General features: G+C 42.5%; 1 protein-coding gene across 3 annotated transcripts in view; it reads left to right on the forward strand.

The window, feature by feature from the left end:
* The window catches only part of Zeb1 (zinc finger E-box binding homeobox 1), a 170518-nt gene that overhangs the window by 135772 nt on the left and 15604 nt on the right, over window positions 1–19142 (forward strand). For all 3 annotated transcript variants that reach the window (XM_051151173.1, XM_051151175.1, XM_051151174.1), the window contains exon 3: window positions 17563–17724. In XM_051151173.1, coding sequence (XP_051007130.1) covers window positions 17563–17724 — 162 coding nt within the window. The remainder of the gene's footprint in view (window positions 1–17562; window positions 17725–19142) is intronic.

Raw genomic sequence — 19142 nt, forward strand, 5'->3', positions numbered from 1 at the left:
ACCGTGAGCCTGCTGTATGTTAGGCGTTGGGCTGAACACCTCACACAAGTTCTCGTTCCATCTTTAGACTATCCTGATAAGTGGTGCCTAGTATTATAGCAGTTCAAGCTAAAGAGCTCGTACATCTCTCCTAAAGTGACTCGTGGACCCAGTGGTTAACTGATCTACCCAGCTGGTTTGAGACTCCCGACGTTTTCCTTAACTTGAGGTAAAAAGTGATACCCTGAAAGTGTGGTGAGGTAATGTATTACTAGTCTTTCAGGGGTGGGGTACTTCTTCCTTACGACCTCTGCTCTTACCTCTGGCCTTCTTTTTTCTTGTCCTAAAAGTACTCCCAAGATTTCTGGGCTCAGTGTCATTTACCATTTATTTATTTGTTGGTTGGTTTAATTTTGTTTCAGTTTTTGTACAGAGTCTCACTGTGCAACCCATATTCTCCCTGAACTAACCATATAGCCCTGGCTGGTCTCATACTTGGCAGCAGCCTCCTATGTCAGCCTCCCAGGGTTTGGAAATCACACATGTGAACACACCACCAAATTTTATTTCTCTTTAGTTTATTAATTAAAATCTATTGCTGAATATAACTATCAATTGGTGTAAAAAACTAAGATAGCAGAGTATTTTTTTTTAATTAGATACCCTGTAATTCCTCATTTCCATTTATAGACATGGAGCCTATAACTAGAAATTTGTTTTTCTTGTTTTTGTAAACATTAACCCAAGAATTATTTTTTTTAATTAATCTAATTTTTTATTGTTGATGTACACCCCTATGTACTTTAACATACACAGAGTCAGAACAAAGAAAGTTTCATTAGTAAAACTCAAAAGTATGACTCATTCCTAGTTACGTCTTCCTCCTAATACATGCTAGCTGTCATGGTTGAGACTCTTGTTAATATAGTTTCTCTCCTTGTGGGGATGCCATAAAAATAGAACCATCTAATGGGAAACCATTTGCATCAGACATTCACTAAGCACCGAAATGTGACCCCTTCTGTTGAACAATATTACAGGGTATGATGTGCCAGATGTGTCCTGTTGACGTTAAGGGCATATGAACTAGGCCCACTTTGTAGAAGTGTGTAAAGCCTCTGAACAGTAACGTGCAGGGCTCAGAAGGCTGTGAATACACGCTTGGTTCTGTAGGACAACTGCCCGTCCACAGGTAGGACTGCCATGAGCATATTAAGTATATTTACTATTGTAAGAAAGTGCCAGACTATTCCCCAGAGTGGCTGTGCCATCCCACAGGTGTTGGTCCAACAGCACTTCCCTGTTTTGTTGTGTTGTCCACGATGCTGCAGTTTTCTAGTGCTGAGGATCGAACCCAGGGTCTTGCACATGTGTAGCCATGTTCTACCACTGATTGACACCTCTAGCCTTGCAATAGTTTTTACGTTATCTGTCCTTAAATATGTGTCATCACAATGAGTGTGGTTTGATTTGCATTTCTTTAATAGCTAGTGAAGCTAAACATGCTTGCACGTTTCCTTACATTTGTCTGTCCTCAGTGAAACATCTATTGTGCTTTGTGTATATTGAGTTGTTCTATTGTAGACTAGAGAGTTCTTTATAGTTGTAAATACATGCCTTTCTGATGCTGGCGATTGACCAGGGTCTCCACACATGCTAGACCAGCACTCCTAACCCTTAGTAAAGGTCTTCCAGTCCTCGTCTTTGTATTCTATTAGCATAGTCTTTCCCAGGACAAATGTTAACTGCTAAGTCTGGATTACTAAGTTTTTCTTCTCATAGACCATACTTTTAGTGTCGAAGCTAAGGGCTCATTGAGTTACATTTTTGAGACATGAAATCACGGGTCATTTCTGTTGTTGTTGTTGTTGTTGTTGTTGTTGTTGTTGTTGTTTGATATGGGTGTCTAGTTGTTTCAGCCCTCTCTTATAGGAAAGACTAAGTTCTGCATTGAACTGGCTTGTCCTGTCAGTAACCTGTCTCTGCACTCAGCTGTTTGTGGGTCCCTGCATCCTTGGCCAGCACTACATACACTTGGGTGCTGTAGTGTAAAGGATGCTCATACACTGAGAAGTAGAGTCCTGTGCTTTCCTTCCAAAGTTGTCTTCATTGAAAAAATTACTACTTTGCTGAGAATTTACATCGTAAGTAGTGAGCGGTTTTCCATTAGCTTTTTCGTGTTAGTTGAAAGTATGAGATTTTGTGTCCTTAGCCCATTGATATGGTGGATGAATGTTCAAATATTGAGCCAATACTTATTCTCTGGAAACCCAATTTGGTCCTTTTGTATATTATTGAATTGACTGGCAATATTTTGTGGAATTTTTGTGTCTGTGTTTTTAGTAAGAATAATGGTCTATAGTTTTATTTTGACGTTACATGGTTTTTGTTTCAGAACGACAGTGGGGTCCTAGAATGAATTAGAAAGTCCGTAGATGGTGGTTTGGGCAGAAGGATTATGTGCAGGAAAGGCAAATCCCTAGCCAGAATAAGCATCTACTCCAGTAAGGACAAAGCATTGTCCTTTCCATGGAAGATATGCTCCAAAGTAGTCAACCTGCCGCCAGGTAGCTGGCTGGTCACCCTGGGGAGTAGTGCCATATCTAAGGCAGAATGTTGGTCTCCTGTGTTGGCAGATTTGGCGCTCAGCAGTAGCTGTAACCAGGTCAGCCCTAGTGAGTGGAAGTCCATGTTCTTGAGCTCATACATAACCTCCACCTCTGCCGGGATGGCCACTTTGTTCGTGTGCCCATTGGGCAGTGACAGGGATGGCTGGGGAAAGAGGCTAACTGTCCATAGTATGACTCATCCTATCTCCTTGATTATCGAACCCTTCCCTGCTGAAGTCATCTTTTGATGAGCATTTACCTGGGACACAAGTATCTTCGCATCCTTTGTCCTTTGAAGAGATCTGTCTACATTCTTCTTCCCTGATGTCTTTCTCACCAGTTTTCCAATCGTGTTCTTTCTAAGTGTCCGACCATCCAGCCAGTCCATTTGGCTGCAGCCCATGAATCAGTGAACAAGCACACATCTGGCCATTTCTCCTTCCAAACAAAATGTCTGACCATGTAGATTACCTGAAGTTCTACCCACTGTGAAGATTTTTTTCCTTCATCCATGTCTCGGGGTTGTCCTCAAAAGGGGTTGAATGCTGCAGCTGTCCACTTCTAGGTGGTGCTTGCATAACGCGCAGAACCATCAGTAAGCCAGGCCCTAGTCTTCTCTTCTCAGTCAGCAGACAATAGAGACCACCCCATGAGGCGATAGGTACATGCTTGGCAGCAGACAGCATTGTAATGGGAGTAGAAACCGTATGCATTTGGGCAACTTCTTTATGTAACTTGCTTGTGCCTTCAGGACCTGATCACATGTATATACCACTTCCTTTTGCTGTTGGACTGTTGTTGTGCGTGTCCTGCCTGATGAATTGGTGGGTCGGATAACACCCAGCACATGGTGGGCAGCATGGTAACTTGGCCCATTGTCAAATGTCCAGTTTCCACTGAGGCCCAATAGCAGGCCAAGAGCTGTCTCACAAAGGGAGAGTAGTTGTCCTCAGATGATGGTAGAGCCTTGCTCCAAAATTCCAAAGTTCGCTTCTGTAATTCACCTATAGAGGCCTGCCAAAGACTCAAACAGCATCCCTGTCTGCCACTGACCCAGTGTGGAATGGGCACTACATTTGTTGGGGATCTAGAATCTAACATTCATAGGGCTGGTGCAGTTGGTAAAGTACTTGCCTAGGATGCAATGGAGCCCTGAGTTCAATCCCTAGCACTGCATTATGGTGCTCACTCAGGATGTAGAGGCAGGAGAATCAGAAATTCAAAGTTCTCCTCAGTGAAATTCAAGATCAGTGTGAGCTCCATGCACCCTGTCTTTTAAAAAGGCCTAGAAAACATCTACTGGCTTAGAGCTTTATGTATGAGTTATGGAAACTCAACTGTAGAACTGGGAACATGGCTCAGCTGGTAGAACGCCTGCAAGGAAACCACGAGGACATGAGTTCAGTCCCCGGCAACTACATAAAAACTGGTGTGTAATCCTAGTGCTGGGTTTGAGAAAGAGGATGGAAAGGGACATAGAAGTGAGTGAGTGCCTAGGGCTCAGTGGCCATCCAGTCTAGCCATGGGTTCAATCTAGGCTTGGTGAGGGCCTGTTGTAAAAATTAAAGAGGATGGTAATTGGGGAAAAAAAAACCCGACAGTAACCTCTGGTCTCTACACATACCACCAGCACCACCAACACCAGCAGCACCACTACCACCAGCACCAAGTGCTATCAGGTCTCCGGGATCATATGGTCCAAGTGGTAGCAGCCTCCACAGCAGCCTGGACCTGGTAAAGAGCCTTTTCTTGCTCCATGCTAGCAGCCTTTTGAGTCACATGGTACATTGGCTAGAGTATCACACCCATGAGGAATGTGCTAGCTCCAGGGCCCAAAGAGGTCACTAAACACTGTGCTTCCTTTTTATTAGTGGGAGGGGCCAGGTAAAATAACTTCACCTTAGAAGGAATCTCTCCGCATGCCCCACACCACTGGACTCCTAAGAATTTCACTAGGATAAAAGGCTCTTGAATATCCTGTGGTGTGCATGCGTGTTATCAAGTGAGTTCAAAGTGGTAGCTACCCCCTGCTTGCTTGGGGGTACACAAGCACCATGTCATCACAATAGTGTACCAGTGTGAAACTTTTTAGAAGAGACAGATGCTCGAGATCCCTTCTAAGTTATGACACAGAGCTGGAGAGTTAATGTATCCTTGAAGTAAAACTGTAAAGGTATACTGCTGGCCTTGCCAACTGAAAGCAAATGGCTTCTGGCGGTCCTTATGGATGGGTAACAAGAAAAGGGCATTTGCTAGATGGTAGCTACATACCATGTACCAGGAGATGTGTTAATTTGCTCAAGTAAGAACACTATATCTGGTACAGCATCAGCAATCAGTCACTACCTGACTGAGTTTTTCAATAGTCAACTGTAACTCCCCACAATCCATCTGCTGCACAGGCCAGCTAGGAGAGTGAAAGGGAGATGTGGCGGGAGCCGCTAGCCCAGCATCTTTCAAGTCCTCGATGGTAGCACGGATTTCTACAGTTACTCTAGGGATGTGATAATGGTTTTGAGTCACTGTTTTCTTCGGCAGAGGCAACTCTAAAGACTCCCACTGGCCTTTCCACCCAGAGCTCTTAGTTCAGATCTTCTGTCCACTGGACTTTGTTTCTGTCCATCTCGGTTGCCCTTACTTCTTAAAGCAGTGTCACACTCAGTGTCTTAGAACATTTAGTGGTAATCCCAGTCTCTGTCCTTGGGGTTATGTTTTTGTTATTTTTTCCCTTGAAGGTTGAACTCTTGCCAGATAATTCTGGATGGAATCCTGAGCTTTTGAATAGTATCAGATTCTTGGTCTTTTTCTTTATAATTTTAGTCTTGGGGTTCAGCATGCACTATAGCCAGCCGTATGCAGGCTCTAAGTAGTGAACTGTTTTCTGTGGGCTCAGCTTTCCTAATCAAATGCAGTACTGTGTGCATCTGTCCTGTGCATACTACCCAGTGCTCAGTCTGCAGTGCAGGTAGTTCATAGCCTGTGCTTGTGTGTCAAATCTGTGCTCAGATTCATACATGAACAGTTTGGGTATAAATCCAGGAGTTGACTAACAATCTGATGAGGTCACTTTCCTGAGCACCTCCATTGTCGTGAACTCCCCAGAATTCATGGTTCCCTGGAAATTCTCCATGTCGGCCATCAAGCCAGAGGTCTGGGACTTCACTTACTCTCCTTAGCTGCATTCCTGCGGCTGCACTCAGAGGAAGAGGAGGGGGATTTGGGCTGCTCAGTCGGCCAGTAGTGTCCCCTTACTCACAGTTTCAGGTGCCTTGGTCACCTTCTTACTCACAGTTTCAGGCACCTTGGTCACCTTCCTCATTATCTCTACCCTGAAACCACCTCAGGGCTGGAGCAAAAGAACATAGAAAACAAATGGTTATTTTTCTCTTCTTTGAGCCCCTTTCTGGTCCCTAAAGTTAAACTGGAATGTCCCAGCCAGGCCAGAGGACATCACAGTTGCTGGGGGAGCACAAGAGTGGAAGCGCCATTGGTGTGCTTTGGTTCTTCTCCAGGGTGGCTTGCCCAGGCAGCCGCAGGTGCCTGCTGTCGCTTGCCTAGCTTTCACCGGCGACAGTCGATAGGAAAGGAAACATGGAGGGTTTTGTGCAGTCTTTCATCTCAGTTGAACCTTGCTTCATGCTTCCCCTTTGTCCTGGTTACCTAGTCTTCATGGGCGTCGTGAACTACAGTTGCTGAGGCCTTTCCAGTGGCTTACATAGGTTGAATATTCCACATCTGAAGTGTTTCATATCTGTCATTTCCTCAGATCTCGAGATACTTGCATAAAAGGAAGCAGATGAGCATACCTAATCCAAACCGTAAAGTCCACAATGCCCTAACATCCAAAACTTAATTGCATTCTCCAAGTAGGCATGTTCAACCTGTGCTGCAGATAGTGGCAGACAGTCAGAAGCTAGAAGTTACAGGGTGCAAAAGGAAGGAGGAGCCTGGAAAAGTGCAGAGAAAAATAGATTATTCTCAATTAAAGTTTCCATACTTTTTTCTTTAAAGTTTGAATTCAGGAATTTGCTGGTATTTGCTTTCTCCATAGGTTTTCCTCTGCACGTCAGCATTGTTGCAACCAGGTATGGGAACACTGATGCAGGCCCTTCACTGCCCCGTAGAGATGGTTGTGAGAGTTCCCATGAATAATCTGAGGTGATTACAGACAGATGAGGATGAATTTCAGAATGCAAGTTTTAGAGCACATGCGACTTTGTGCTGAACTTTGTACTGAGTTGTGACTTAGCCTAGCTCTGCCCTCCAGTCACAAGCAAACCGTCTAGATTTTAAATAAAATGAATTGTGTCTGCCATCTTTGTTTTTCTTACAAGGAAGTATGTTATGGCTAAAATAACAAGCAGTCCCTCATTGGCTCTAAATTCCCAATACCTTTTTTGACTATTTTATTTGAACTTTGATTTTGATGTAATTACATATTTGTAGAAATTTCACAAAGTTACAGATTCATAAAATTTAGAGTCCTGTGTGCCCTTTACATGGTTTTCCCCAATCCTGCAACATTGTAATGAAAATACGGACACTTACATTCATAGTCAAGACCTACAACTCTACAACTCTACCACTGAAAGTCTCCTTTTTGTTTATTTGTTTTTGTTTTTGGGTTTTTCGAGACAGGGTTTCTCTGTGTAGCCTCCCTCACTCCTCCATACTGTCACTCATCCTGGGCAGTCACTAACTGGTTCATTTCAGGAATTAAATATAAATAAACTCATGCAATGTAAACTTTTGTTTTGTTCTTGTTTGTTTTGTTTTGTTTTGTTTTGTTTTTCAAGACAGGGTTTCTCTGTGCAGTCTTGGCTGTCCTGGACTCACTCTGTAGACCAGGCTGGCCTCGAACTCACAGAGATCCACCTGCCTCTGCCTCCCAAGTGCTGGGATTAAAGGTGTGTGCCACCACCACCCAGCACAATATAAACTTTTGGGTTGGTTTTTTTCACTTTCCATAATTTTTTAGTGATTCATCTGCTCACTGTATGTATTATTGGTTGTCCTTTTAATTGATAAGAAGTAATATTTAACTATCAGATTATATTTTGCCATTCCTTGAAAAGAAAAGTCTTTGTAAGTTTCTGTTGTTTATATATTTACTTTGAACAAAAAGCCCCAGGAACACTCTCTTTGTTCCCCTTTTCTTCCTTCCTCCCTTACATTTGTCAGGCAAGTATTCTTTCTGCCTTTGAGCCAAACCTCCAGCCCAACCTGTTAGTTGACAAACATTTAGGTAAACCAGTCATAACATATAGACATTGCTGTCTTCTACAAAAAAAAAAAAAATTCTATAAGCAAATAGATTTTATTGTTTTATTCCTCTGTATTCACAGACTATAAGTAAGACTCAGAGGGAAAATTCTCCTGTGTATTTCCCAGGAAGGAGATTGGGGCCCACACTTGCCATAGCTGTCTCTGTGAGTCGCCCTGTGCTCACCTGCAGAACACAGGAAGAGAATCCTACTGGGGTCTGCAGTGAACCTGCACATCCATGTTCATCGCTTCTCTAGTCACAACAAGCAAAGCCATGGACTCAGGCTACGTGTCCATCAGTAGATTCCATGGAAAATGGGAACATGGCATGCGCACATGTTCATCCATAAAGAAAACTGGGTTTGCAGGAAATGGGTAGAAAACACGATATTACGATAGGTAAGCCCTAATTCAGAAAAACGGATTCCGCGTGCTTTCTCTATATGCAGACCCTAGTTCCAATTTGTGTGTTTATTTATGTTGGGGTAAGTAGAAGTAAAGGAACTGGGAAGGTCTATGAAGGGAGGCTGGAGGGGGGGCGGGAAATGCTTTAGAGTCAGGACATGGGGCGGGCAGGGCGGGGTCGGGGGGAACAGCAGGTGTGAGATGATGAAATGGAAAGAGAAATGCATAGGCTGGGAAGGGGACCTGGAGAAAGGAGCAGATGAGGAGACAAAGAAGGTTCTGAGGGAAACACCCAAGTAAACATGTGTGAAATGCTGAAGGACACCTGTTACTGGGCTGGAAGCACAGCTTAGTCAAGTGCCCAACCATAGGCCTAAGGTCCTGAGTTCAGATGCCTAGAACCCATGTTCAAAACAAAAACAAAAACAAAAAAGCCAGGTGTGGCAGTGCACCTGTAATCCCACCACAGGAAGGCAGAGACCCCTGGGGCTCACCAGGAGCCAGCATAGTTAAGTGAGGAGCTCAGGTTCCGTGAAAGGCCCTGTCTCAAAAAAGTATGGTTTAGTCAAAAAAAAAAAAAAAAAGAAAGAAAGAAAAGAAACGAAACAAGAGAAGGGATTTAAGAAGACACCTAGCGTCAACCTCTGGCCTCCACCCACACATGTGTGCTTTCATACCCAGACTCAAGTATTCTGTTACTTTGTCTATTAAAAATAAAACTTTAAAAATGAAGTGCCAAGAATAAAATCATGAGTAATACATAATTGCAATAAATCCTGAATTGTCTTAAATGATCATCAAAAGAGCCCAGATTCTTACACCAAGGAGCAGTGAAGGAGAATAAATCAAGAAAAATTACTTAATTGAATCACAAATAGACTTTTAAATTAGATATAATAACTATAAATAGAGAAATCAGTAATATTCAAAAGCTAATTTTGCCATTAATATCAGTGTTCATATGTTAGCAAGTAGTAACTGCTTTGTTTTTCGGTTTAAGAAAAGCAAAAGACATATGCACAGTGAGTAACTACAACCATCTTTGTTTATAGACTTGACATAGTATCATGACGTGTTAAGTTGATGCTTTAAAAAGAAGGAATAAAATAGAGACAAGCAAAAGAAGAACAATGGAAGGAGAAAAGGCTACTTAGCAGTTTACAGGCACATAGCAGACATGGCACCTGACCATAGTGATGGATGGAAAGCCTACTTGTCATCTAGCCAATGGGAAATAGGAATGAAGAGTTCTTTCTCATAGCTATCTACTTTAGACAGCAGCTCCATACATATTTGAAAAGTGTGTATATTTTAACTGCTTTTCATATTATATGACTATCCTTAAATATTAATGTAAAGGCTAATAAAGAAAGAATGCCTGCTGGCCATGGTTGGTGGGCCACACCTGCAGTGTAATCCCAACACTCACAAGGCTGAAACAGGAGGTTTGCTGTGGCTCAAGGCCAGCCGAGGCTACAGTGTGAGACCTTTTCCTCAAAAAAAAAAAAAAAAATGGAAAGGAGAGGACAGACTCTGAGAAGGAGGTCACTGCTGGGATCCAGGTCTGGTGCATAAGGCTCAGAGAGCACTTGCTCTGTCAGGTGCTCAGGTATGTGAGCAGTGCTCTTTTTCTTAACAGTGAAACTTAAGAGAAATCGAAATCTGGAATTTTGAATGACATCTTCAGTGGGATTTGATTGGGATATAAACGACTATGCCATTTAATATAATTTTGTGAATATTCTGATAATAATTAGGACATGTACTCTGTTCCAGTTAAAAAGCAGTTCACCTTAACTCCATCTTTTGTGAATGCACATTCCTAAGCTATGATGACCAAAATGTACCTGAATACAGACAGCAGAATTTCTTCTTGCCCCAGTGTAGACATGTGTTGAGGGAAAAACTGGAGAGAGAGAGAGAGAGAGAGAGAGAGAGAGAGAGAGAGAGGCTGTGAAAGTCAGGCCTCTTCAGCAAAGTAGCTGTGTGTCTGGCAGGTCATCAGTTTCACCAGGGCCGTTTTGTTTTGCTTTTTAACTTACAAGATGGGGTTCTGTGAGGGTTAATAGAAAGGGGTTTGTGAAGCATCTGGTGCAGTGTCTCCAGGAATGTGTAGTTGGAGAAGAAATGGGGAGAGGGTCTCTACTACTCACAAATGATGCCGACCACCCCCCATAAGGAAAGCTAGTCTCCTAAGACTCCCAGCATCCTATTGTGGTGCATTCCTTATATAAGAAATCTAAATTCTAAGCATACTGTATGATAACAGTTACCACTGACAAAAATAGCACACCCAGCATCCCAACTGACTTCTAAGAATAAAGTGTCTTAGGGCTGTGTTATAAGGTGCATATGAAACAAACATTTCATATTTAGAGTGGGGTCTGTCCCAAAGTGATATCATTCATTTACGTCAGTATTAAAAAATCTGAAATTTCTATTACTTCTGATCAGAACCAAAGCAGTCCAAATAAGGTTTATTTGCCCTGTAATTCTAAAACAAGTATGTTTCCAAAATTAGATCCAAAAGTGGTCTGATTTTTGTTTCTTTGAGATATTATGACAGCAAATCTGCCTGGTTATTTTATAAAGAAGCACACCTCCCATTTTTAAAAGGAAAAGAGATAAAATATAATCTGAACTCAGATTCCTTTTTTCATTTCAGCAGTTAAAATATTTGTGAGTGTGGATCTGTCTTAATGCCCTGTTCTTTACTTTGGTCAGGAAAGGAAGGACCAGGAGTCCTGGGGCCAGAAGCTCAGGGAGGTGGTGCGGGATGCCCAGGGAGGCCCACTGCTCACCTTTGATGGAGGTCTTTTGTGACACTGGCTTTTTGTGCTTGTAAATCCTGCATTTCATCTTATTTTCTCACCTTTTATCTTGCCTTCCTTAACTGGTTTAGAATTTTAGCATGCAAGGCACTACAGGAAACCTGCATGTTAATGTTATTTAAATATAGTTATAGAGTTATATAATACCAATTTTTATTCTATACAATAAGTATAACCTGCAGATAATTTAAAAATGGTGTTCAAATGATACTTAGAACATATATGATGTTCTTATCAAAGTTAGAAAAGTGCAGACTCGTGACTACTGTGAACAGAGTCATTACTTGTAGTTCTTTGAGCTATCCACAGGAAGAAGACAGAAAGCAAGCAGTGCCAAGTTCTCTATAAGAGGTCACAACCATGAAGATCACAGAAAACAGGAATCAGCTTGTTTTCTTGTGACTTCTGATTGCAGTGACCAAAATAAAATTCAATTATAGTAAACAAGGAAATTTGCTCCTAGGTGACTAAAAGTACATATTCCTGAGAGTTCAGGTTAGCCCACTGTAATGGACTCAGACCAAAGCTAAGAAGCAAGACAGTTAACTGGGAACTTCAACCATCTCTTATGTGTGTTGGCATCAACTTTCTTCCATGGCCTGTAAGCTTGGCAGGGCCAGTAGGATGTAAAGCAAACCAAGGAACTCCAAACATTGAGATGTGCTCTCCACAGAATGATGCACACACATAAATATATGAAATATACACTCAGCCTTGGGTTAGATATTCCTAATGTTATTTCAGTTGTTTTCTCTCTCTCTCTCTCTCTCTCTCTCTCTCTCTCTCTCTCTCTCTCTCTCTCTTTTTCTTTTCTTTTCTTTTTTTTTTTTTTTTTTTTTTTTTTAATAGCTTAAAATGTGTTAAGTAAGGTTTGTTAAATTGAAAATGCATCTTTGGTTCATCCATGGCTTCTTATAACTGATCACCGGCTTGGAAGTAACCAGAACAGGAACTCATCCATAAGCATTATCACTACATAGCTGCCATTCCCCTCAAACAGAAAGTCAATCTTTGCATTCCAAATAATTAATAATGAAATATATGAGTTATGCCAACTGCCTAACTTTTTTTGTCCTTTACCTTGGCCATGTGTAACTTGCATGAATAATATATTCAGGTATGCTTGTTATCAAATATTTGTCATCTATCTTAAAGCTTATATAGGATAATTAAACTTGATAGTTAGTGTTAGTAAAATAATAATCCCATATGAAATATTTAGTCTTTGTTTTGAGTAAAACAGTAATGCTAACAAAAGAAATCTGTTTGTTGCCTTCAATGGTAACTTTGGTGATTGATAAATATTGTACCACCAGAGTTGGGGCCATTCCCTCTTCCAAACAAAATACTACCAAACAGCACATCCATAGCTCTTGGCTCATGATGTTTTATCTGTTTGTTCTTCACTATAAAAATGCATTTTTTTTTCAGTTTGAAATACTAACACATAGATTTCTTCCCCTCAAAAAACCATGTGAGAAAGCAGAGTGTTAGCCAGAGTGGCTGCCAACATGCCAGGACCCTGCCCTCTGACAGCAGCAGTCAGGCCTCCTAACGCTGCAACCCTTTTCGTTGCTACTTCAAAATGGATAATTTGCTGCCATTATGATTTGTAACGTAAATATCTGTTTTCCGATGGTCTCAAGCAACCCCTGTGAAAGGGCCATTCTCCCCCAAAGGAGTTGCAATCCATGAGTTAAAAACTGCTGCCATAGAGGCTACTAAGTGAGCTTTGCTGTTGCTCCATCTAGTCTACAGGCTCTCCTGGGGGCATGAGGTGGATTCTGGGGCAAGTCAATGTTTAATCAGGCCCAATGAGTGTGGCTCTTAAGGGGAAGGATGGCGTGATGCTTTGGACATGGTTACAGGCTAACTGGTATAGCCTGATGCCAGGCATGGTGTGCTGCTCCATCAGTCCCAACACCAGATCTCCACAGACAGCCCGGAGACAGCCAGGGCTACAGAGTGAACAGAAAGACACTAGCAGTTTGCCTCCACTTTTGTCATCCTTGTAGGGAGCGGTTACCACAGAAGCACTGTGCACAGTCCACTGTAATCTATTCAGAATGCTGCCAGGTCTCTTCTGCAGTGACCTCCTTTAGCTGCTCATGCACTAAGAGAGTGACTAGCCACGCCTAGCCTTCAGCCCAAACACCCGCTGTTCCCATTGGTGTTTATATAGGTAATAATTCATAAAGCTTCAAAACCAGAAGGTAAAGGTTTCTGCATAGGGAAAAGCTTTATACTGAGCACTAAAGTTTTTAGTTTTGTGTCATATATCTCCTGTCTTTAATTTGTGCTGATAGTCCTGTAATGCTGCACCCTGACAACCAGTGTTGAATGTTGTCCCACTCAAGGAAAAACTGAGTTATCACTGGGTGCTGAGAAGTTTGCCCATCACTCTGATACCACTCTGACATTAAATACATAGTTAGAGGAAATTGGCTTCATAATTGATCTTTTCATCATGTGCACTTCCAAGCACTTAAAATGGATGGATGAAACCTGAATCATTCATGCCAGCCTCAAATCAAACATGGTAAATTCATATACACAGTGCAATCTAGTGCAAGCAGCCTAATGTCAAGTCATCCATGCTAGCAGTGATAGTTCCCAGGGGACCTTGGGAAATCTGTCTTCTTCTGAAGCTTAATGGTTGGTTGGTTGGTTGGTTTTGAGAAGAATGTTAACTGTAGAATTAGGATGCTCATCTTGTGAGTGCTGCTTTAGCAAACATAGCTCATGGTAAGAGCACTTCCTACATGTCAGGACAGTGCTCATCGGCACAGGACAACAGTGGTCAGTCCTCAGAGCTGTCCCAGGTTAGATGCATCTGGGCTTTATAGTATTCAAATTTATTAATGAGTGTTTCAGATTTTGTATTTTATATTAAAAGTATATAGTTTTAGCATACTTGACTTCTGTATACTGAGTAGAGTTTTGTGCTAACACAAATCTCTGTGTATCTTCTGCCTGAAAGCATCTTCGATCAACTACTGTATTTCTCTATAAGAAAGTATGCGTTTCTTGTTCAGTGACAATGGTCAGCCCTGAAAACATACACACAAATAACATCACATAGACTCAACAGGTTCTATTTGCAGGATATATGCAAATACATATGTGCATAAAGTTGATATTTCTCTTTAATTTCAGCAGCAAGCAGAGCATTAAAGCTAAAAGTGAGTTTACCATTTAATCATCACTAGTTCAGGGTTGACCACAAGACAAATATATTAGACATGCTTCTAAGTAAATTCTCAAGACTTAATACAGAGGGCTAGATAAACCTTTGGTTTTGTGTTAAATATCTGCTTTCCTTAACCTGTGCTGGCAGTCCTGGGCTCTGCACCTGACAGGCAGTTGGGTCTCCACTAAGGGAAAAGTAAAGAAAAATGTTACTATAGATGAGAACTAAAGAACTGAAACATTTTTAGTTACTTTATGTAATAGTCTAATGTTACCTTTTGGTGCCTTGATACATAGCACTGGCTAGGTTAGGCTCAGGGTCCTTCTGACAGCCCTGCTGAGTGCGGGATGACCATGCCCTCCTGGCGGAAGGATTCCTTGCCTTCCTCCCCTTTCTTCTCCCCCTTTGCCTCTCTTACTCTCTCCTACTCTTCACACCTTTCCTTCTTATTTTCTGTTTTTGGGGTTTTTTGGAACAGGGTCTCACTTGGATGCCTAAGCTGGCCTAGAACTCATGATGATCCTCCTGCCTCAGTGTCCTACAGGCTGGAATTACAACCGTGCACCACCACACCTGGGGATATTAACTGTGTTTCTGATTCCATTCAGCACTAGATAACCTTATTCTCAAATAAGATGAAATAATTGGGGGAGTTGTGTGTTTGTTTTATCTGAGTTAATTCTCTATACAACTTCAGGAGGGCACACCATCATAAGATACACTTATTTGCCAACAAATTGCTTTAACACTTTATCACGTACTAAGAACAAAATTTCCATCCTACCTTAGAACCATTCACTCATTTTCACTAGTACCAGGGAAGCTAACAGAGCTCATTCTGAGCCTCTATTTTTGCTCCATTGGCTTAGAGATACCTTTTTGGTTGGTGAAATTGAAATATGATTAATTTCAGAATTTTGCCTGTATATTTTAATAATCCTTTTGTCTTTCTTCATGTACTATACTTTGACCAATCCTTTATTTCACCCAATGTCCAGGAAATTTCTACCTAGTAGCCTGACTTAGCAATGCCTGCATTGATATCACATCAGTCTGCAGAGAACAGTCTTCCTGTAAGGAGAGTAGAAAATGCCCTCAGTGTCTCAGCTCAGACATTTTGTCTATACACATATTAAGGGATTTTATTTTTTAAAATTCTTCAGTAGGAAATATATGAAAAGTAAATTATAAGTTAAAAATGTGTAATAAATACATTTCGTATAGACTAACAGACCATGAAGTCAAGAATAAGAATCATGTAAACGATTGTGCAGACCTCTGTCTCCAGGTGAGTGAGTGTAGACACGCAGTGCACTCATACAGAACCTCCTGAAGCATAAGGTGTGGGCTGTGTGATTCTGAGAAGTCAGCGCTATCTAAAAACTGGGTATTCCAGAAGCTCTGTGTGTGTGTGTGTGTGTGTGTGTGTGTGTGTGTGTGTGTGTGTGCGCTATATATGTAGTTTTTTACTATGATATAGAAAGTATTACCATGTTATAAAATAAAAAAATTATAAATTGAAATCTTTCACACGTATTTGAGAAAAATAGGTTTGAGTATCTTGGCAAATCTAACTCTATATAACCTATAAGATAACAAAATCCACACACACTTCATGAGTGAATCTAGAATGAACTGAAACCGCACAGGCTGTGGTGCCACTGCCATGAAGTTCCTTAGCTATTTAGAAATCCCAGTTAACGACGAATGCCCTAAGAGTGAGGTTGGAGAATGCGTTGTCCCTCTAGCAGCCCCTGCAGTTAGGGTGCCACTCATGAGGACATCTCAAGAAGATGTGGCCCACTTCCTCCATCTGTATCATTATATAGTTGCTTCAGCTTCCTGATTAGACCCCACACTTCCAGCCACATCTTCACACCTCACAAATCCATGTAAACAAGGAAACCTGGGAGACCGGCTTTGTTTTACGTCACTTTGGTCAGCATTGTAATTTCTCCTTTGGCGCCTTAGGGTATGGACAGAGAAGGAATGTGCCATTTTCTCCCTTTCAGTATGTGAAAGCTAGACCAAAGAATCCCATGAGAATCAAAGCTCTAGAACTGTCGGATGCTGAGAAAGCACACAGTGATGGCGCTGAGGAACGAGAACCAGAAGTGCCAGGCTCACCTCTGCCAAGAGTCCTCTTGCACTTCTAGACACTGACTCCATGATGGTGACTGACAGGACTAAGGAAGACGGTTCCCAGTGCAGGAGTGGCCAATTGCTGTGGAGCTGGCCGCCATGGGTTAAACGATACCATTCCCAGGGCACAAGCAAAGCTAGATGGTAGCTTATCAGCTGTGTGAAAAGACCAAACAGTTGGTGACAGCTGTCACCGTACCATTAGTTCTCAAATCTCAGATGAAGATCTACCCTAAGGAGGCCCATCAGTTCTACTATGCACAAGATTTAGCAAGACCACTTTAACACCCTTCAGACAAGAGTTAGAAGGGTCTGGTCTCCGTGTCCTAGGAAAGGGCCCTTTACAGAGTTGGCCTGGGTCCAGGACAGCCAGGGCTCCACAGAGAAACTCTGTCTAGACCCTTGTGGACTCATTAGTCACAGCATGGAGTAGATTATGTCCTGGGGCCAGTGCAGGGAACTGGGACCATGGAGCAGCAATGCTGCCCACAGATCCCAGGGTATTCTGGGTCACCATGCCAAAAGGAAGCACATTCTGAGTCTCTTAAACCTTTGAACTCAGGAAAAATGTCCCTGCCAATACACCATGTTAAAGTAAATGCTTATTGAGGCATATGCCAAGAAGGAATAGCTTGTTCTGAGAAGCATTTTGGCCAATTTGATACCTTTTGACTCAGATGTCTAACTACAGGTGATTACTAAGTCTACATTCTGGGAAATCACACACTAAACTGAGAGAACAGTGTATGTGAGAGTGACCCAGGCTCACAGTATGACTTTAGATGTCACAACCGTAACTGCAAGCTCACCACAGACAGCGAAGGGATCATTCCCGTGACTCATCACTAAGTGAGAAGGCTCTCTCCAGTCTCACTTTCTCTGAGTTGTGCTTAGTGAAGAGAGACACAGTGTGGCTCTAGAGCTAACAGAGACCTGAGAATTCCAGACAGTCCCAGCACTTGAATCTAAGGCAAATACTTCATAAACTGCAAAAATAAGCAGGATACATTTTTAGCTTTCAGGTGTGTGCCCTACACTTTCAAGAAGGATCATATGTCCTATCAAGGTAAATTCTTACTTAGAAAAACTTTAAAACAAGTTGGTACCAAATAGCTTTTTATGGAGAATGTGTTTCTTTTAGTAAAAGATGACGAGTGCGACTCAGATGCAGAAAATGAGCAAAACCATGACCCTAACGTGGAAGAGTTCCTGCAACAACAGGACACCGCCGTCATTTATCCTGAGGCGCCCGAGGAGGACCAGCGGCAGGGCACGCCGGAAGCCAGTGGCCATGACGAAAATGGTGAGCACAGCTTAGCACTTGGCTCTCTTTCTCAAGTTAAGGAAGTGCAATTTGTCTTGTTAGGGTTTCTGTTGCTGCAATGGAACACTGTGACCAAAAAGCAAGTTGGGGAGGAAAGGGTTTATTCAGCTTACACACCCATGTTGCTGTTCATTACTGAAGGAAGTCAGGACAGGAACTCAAACAGGGCAGGACCTGGAGGCAGGAGCTGATGCAGAGGCAATGGAGGCTGCTGCTCACTGGCTTGCTCCCCATGGCATGGTCAGCCTGCTTTCTAATAGAACCCAGGACCATCAGCCCAGGGGTGGTACCACCCATCACTGGCTGGGCCCTCTTCCATCAATCACTAAGTGAAAAAAATGCCTTAGAGCTGGGTGTCATGGAGACATTTCCTCAACTGAGGCTGCTTCCTCTCTGACAACTCTAGCTTGTGTCAGGTTGACACAGAAAACCAGCCAGTACTCTTTTTCTATTACTCTATTGTGGGGTCATATGTCTACGGAAGGAAACACAAGAAGCACATACTCCTGCCAGGTACTCATGAAGAATCAGTGCAGCCTTGAGCTGCTGGCTGCTCACAGATCCTACAGTGCCCGGGTCACTTGCCATTGAGATGGCAGCTGCTGGCAGAAGTGAGGAGGAGTTTGGTTATTTTTGTTGGTTGGTTGTTACTCTTTCAGCAAGTAAAAGATAGTGGCCTGGTTGAGAGCATACACACTTGGGCCCGGTAGCTTTTCAAGATCTGCTTTAGTCCAGTGTGAACTCCAGTGAGTAAAGAAGGGTGACAATGAGCTAGCGTGGTGACACACACCTTAGTCCCAGCCTTGGGGGAGGGGATGATGCAGAGGCAGGTGGATCTCTGTGACTTTGAGGCCAGCCTGGTCTACAGAACAAGTTCCAGGACAGCCAGGGCTACACAGAGAAACCCTGTCTCAAGAAAGAAAGAGAGAGAGAAAGGAAGGAAAGAAAGAAAGAAAAGAAAAGAAAAGAAAAAAGTCCATACTTCATGTTTAAGAGAATTCAATCTACCTGTTTATGGAAATAACTTCCTATTCAGCTGTCGTGCGCAACCTACCATTTCCCAGCTCATGAACAGTTCACTAGCTGATTACAAGAACTAACATGAAGACAGTCCGTGGCAACGGTGGTGTGCATGCTCTCTGGCACGGGGAGGAGCCAGTGTGCCCCACAGCAACAGACCCTGCCTCTTGGCATTATAGCTACCTAAACTCTGTAAGGTGCAATGGCCATTCTGGCAGAGGACAGACCCAAAACACTAGTTTCCCATCATCCTGTGCAAACTATAACATGGTTTTCTCCTAAAGAGGAGAGCCCATGTTAGGATGATCACTAAGCAAACTCTCTGTACCACAGTGGCCTTGCCGACTCCTAGCTAAAGAGGCCAGAATGAGCTCAGA

This window comes from Acomys russatus, chromosome 9 (genome assembly GCF_903995435.1).
Source record: "Acomys russatus chromosome 9, mAcoRus1.1, whole genome shotgun sequence".
NCBI classification, from domain to species: domain Eukaryota; kingdom Metazoa; phylum Chordata; class Mammalia; order Rodentia; family Muridae; genus Acomys; species Acomys russatus.